Here is a 3,985-nt window from a genome sequence, read left to right as displayed (position 1 = left end):
AGAATGAATAAAATTCTCTGCTATTTGCCACATACCAGAAAATGCTTCACAGAGCTTGGGGAAGATGTCTGTCAGCCTGGACTTTAGCCCCACAAGCTGACTTCCTCTCTCAGACCCCTTCAGCTGCATCTGCTTTGTCTCTAAGGTCCTCTTCAGCCAGAGCACATCTTAAACCCACCTTCCACTCACCCCCTCCATGAGTCTCAAGCCTATGTCTTTCTTCCTTCAGAGACCCCGATTTTGCACTTTGCATCAAAACTTCATCCCCAATTTCATACCCACAGGAATCCATGTAAGAATTCAGGACATAAACAGTTTTCCCAATGCTAAGAATTTTGTTAACATTTCACAAACAAAAAGAATAATATATCTGCATGTCTGTAACCATACTACCTGGATTGAAATAGCTATCCGATGCATTTTTTTCTGCCTCTGAGAAAGACAAAATATGAACCAAAGCAAGCAAATACTTTGCTGCTATTTTTTTGTGCATTTCCAATAAAGAAGGCTTTTCAAGATAGCTTGCTGTGTCTGACATTATGAGCAACCGAAATTTTTCCTTAATGTCTATTATTGAGGTGTCTTTCTGTAATTCCATCCTGTTTCCCAATTATCCTCTGCCTGTTCTCTGCTACCTGAGATGTTGTAAACTTTTCCGCAACATGTTTTTTAGAGCTGCTTTTAATTCCTTGTTCTTTAGGCTGTAGACAAGGGGATTCACTAGGGGAGTGATCACACAGTACTGCATGGAAAAAACCAACTCCCACGGGGAACCTGAGGTCGGCATGAGACAACGAAGCAAGCCTGAGCCATAAAATAAGGTCACTGCAGTGAGGTGGGAGGAGCAGGTAGAGAAGGCCTTGCTTCTGCCTAAGGTGGAGCTGATACTCAGGATGGTGGAGATAATGCGAGCATAAGAGAAAACCAGGAGGAAGGTCCCAAAGGCATGCAGGAGCACAGAGAAGAGAAAGACCTCAAAATTATTAGAGCTATTGGAACAGGATAGAGGGAATAGAGAAGGTATCTCACAAATGAAGTTGGAGATGACTTGAGTCTCACAGAAGTCCAAATTCCAAGCTAGGAGGGTGTTGATGAAACCATCTAAAAAGGCCAGGCCCCAAGATCCCCATACCAGTCCCACACACAGCTCATTGCTCATCATCTGACCATAGAGTAGAGGGTAGCAGATGGCAGCATAGCGGTCATAAGCCATCACTGCAAGGAGGCACAGCTCTGTTCCCCCAGAGTCAAACACAAAGAAGCCCTGGGTCAAACAGTCCTCCACTGAGATGGTTTTCTTCTCAGACAAGATGTTCTCTAGCATCTTGGGCACAGTGACTGAAGAACAACAGAGATCCAGGAAGGAGAGGTGACACAAGAAGAAGTACATGGGGGCGTGAAGGTGAGAATTGGCCCTGATAACCAGGATCATCAATAGATTCCCGGACAGAGCGAAGAGGTAAATTGCCAGAAAAAGCACGAAGAGCAGGACCTGGATGTGATGATCAACAGGCAGCCCAAGAAGGAAGAGCTCAATGACCGTGCTGTGGTTTCCCAAGGCCATCTAAAGATGATAATCCTTTGGAAGAAAACAGAAAGAGGAATGAAGCATCAACTGTCTCTTCTTCGGGTACAACCCAGAGTTTCCACCCATTCTATCACATACTTCTTTTCTTGAGCTTCCCATTATTGCCATAGTTGTCTCATAACTCTCATGGAGTCCACTGAAGAATGCCCTTCCCTATGTTGATTTCCTGGTGCACAAGTCCTGAACCTTCTGAGCTCTTTCCATTTGTTGCTCTTTCCTTACAAATAACTCTAGAGAAATTCACATAATTTTTCAGATCTGACTCTTGAGTAATGTTGTGTCTATTTAAACTGGGCCTTTGATTTTGAATATTCTGGTCAAGAGCTCACTTTCGGCAGAAGATGTTCTAATCTTTCTTGTTCTTCTCAGTTTCAGCCTTTCACCTCCCATTCAAAACACTGTAATAGTTCATCACTACTTAATTATATATTCTTTGTGTTACCTTTTTCCTTTTTATTATTATCTTTCATATATTTGGAATGTTTAATCTTAGAAACAACTTTGAAAGGTGTGTGTGTGTTAGGGACTTGAAATAGGGAGGAAATTGCTAAACCTACATTTTAAAGTTAAAAAAACAAAGCTAAAAAAATAATAAAGGTAAAACAAAGCTGAATTGCTCATCAAGGGAACCATTAAAAAAGAGAAAAGGTGGAGCCAGCCTGGTGGCATAGCAGTTAAGTTCCTGTGCTCTGCTTCAGAGGCCCAGAGTCGCTGGTTCAGATGATGGGCTTGGACCTATGCACCGCTTACCAAGCCATGCTGTGGCAGGCATCCCACATATAGTGTAGAGGAAGATGGGCACAGATGTTAGCTTAGGGCCAATCTTCCTCAGCAAAAAGAGGATTGGCAGCAAATGTTAGCTCAGAGCTAATCTTTCTCAAAAAAAAAAAAAACTGAGAAAGAGAAAGCAAGCTAAAGACTGGGAGAAAATGTCAAATGAAGTACACACATATAGAACAAATCCTTATGAATCAGCAATAAATATATCAATGACAATAAACATTATAATAGTAAAAATGACAAATAATCCAATACAAAAGTGGACAAAAGAATAGAACAAGGCCTTCATAAAGGAAAGTATCAGAATGGCTAGGCTTACAAAAAGTTGTATAACATCGTTAGTCATCAGAGAAATGTAAAATAAAACCACAATAAGGTACCACTAAACACTCATCAGAAGAGCTAAATTGCCAACTGTTAGTAAAAAGTGTGGAACAACTGCAACTTTTCTTGTGGGAATATAAGATAGTATAATCAGTTTGGAAAGTTGGATAGTTTCTTACAACTACTATGAGTAGACATACACTTACTCTATGACCCAGCAATTCCACTCTTAGAAAAATGAACACATATGTTGGCAAAAAGACTTGTGCAAGAATGTTCATGGCACTTTTTTCCCTAATTACCATAAGCAGGAAAAAAAGAACCCAAATGAACTTCAAGGACAAAAGATAAACAATGGATTAAAAAAAGCAGTGGTATATTCATACAATGGAATTCTATTTAGTGAGAAACAAACAATTGATACAAGCAACAAAATGGATAAATAATAATAAAAATAATTATGCATGTACATTCATTAAAATGCAAAAATTTGAAAATTTGAAAATTTGAAGAATGTATACACCATTGTAACATCATACTGATGAAGATACAGAACATTTCCATTATGCCAGAAAGATCTCTTCATGCTCCTTTTCAGTCATCTCCCCATCAGATGAAATCACTATTCTGATTTTCATTACCATACATTTGTTTTTTTCATTCTGGAAATCCATAAACATGGAATCACATAAACTGTGAAATATAATGACATCTATCATTTCTTTGGTGCCATTTATGTTTTAGGTATTGCTAAATATTTTGCTTCCTCCCCCACCCCCCATTTATTTATCACAACAAAAACTAGGAGGGTTGCATTGTCCTTATTTTTACAATGAGGAAACTGAAGCTAAAAAGTGTTGTGAAAACTTGCCTGTACTGACAGAGGAAAGGAGAGGATAAGCCTTACATCCACATATAACTACAATATCTGTGATTTTATTTAAGCCTTGGCTACCTGATTCCCATGTTCTTTAGCATACCTGCTTCTCTCCACTATGTGTCCTATTTCAGTAATGTATTCTCTGGACTTTTTTGTGCCCTCACTTAGATATATATCTTAATTTGGCATTTAGTAATTTCTTTTCTTTTCTTTTCTTTCTCATTTAAACTGTGTGTTCCTTGAGGATAGGGATTAAGCTCTTTATTACTTTGAATACTCTGAATACACATGGCAGCGCGAGGCACATGATGAGTCCTTAATCAAGATTTGTTAAATGTAGAAAGAATAGGAAGGATGAAGCAAATCAGACAGACTATGAAGAGCCTCTCCTTGAGGAATATCCCCAACTTTAA

At 38.9% G+C, this 3,985-nt stretch overlaps 1 protein-coding gene across 1 annotated transcript; it reads right to left on the bottom strand.

Moving 5' to 3' along the window:
- Positions 1 to 631: 631 nt before the first annotated feature.
- On the bottom strand, positions 632 to 1,564 carry LOC124227241 (olfactory receptor 8S1-like). The gene has a single exon (XM_046641086.1). It carries the CDS (start codon positions 1,562 to 1,564, stop codon positions 632 to 634), a length of 933 nt encoding a protein of 310 aa, XP_046497042.1.
- Between the last annotated feature and the right edge of the window lie 2,421 nt (positions 1,565 to 3,985).

Source organism: Equus quagga, chromosome 1 (assembly GCF_021613505.1).
Source record: "Equus quagga isolate Etosha38 chromosome 1, UCLA_HA_Equagga_1.0, whole genome shotgun sequence".
NCBI lineage: Eukaryota > Metazoa > Chordata > Mammalia > Perissodactyla > Equidae > Equus > Equus quagga.
The sequence above is the reverse complement of the archived record's forward strand: the minus strand, read 5'-3'. Positions and strand labels throughout refer to the sequence as shown.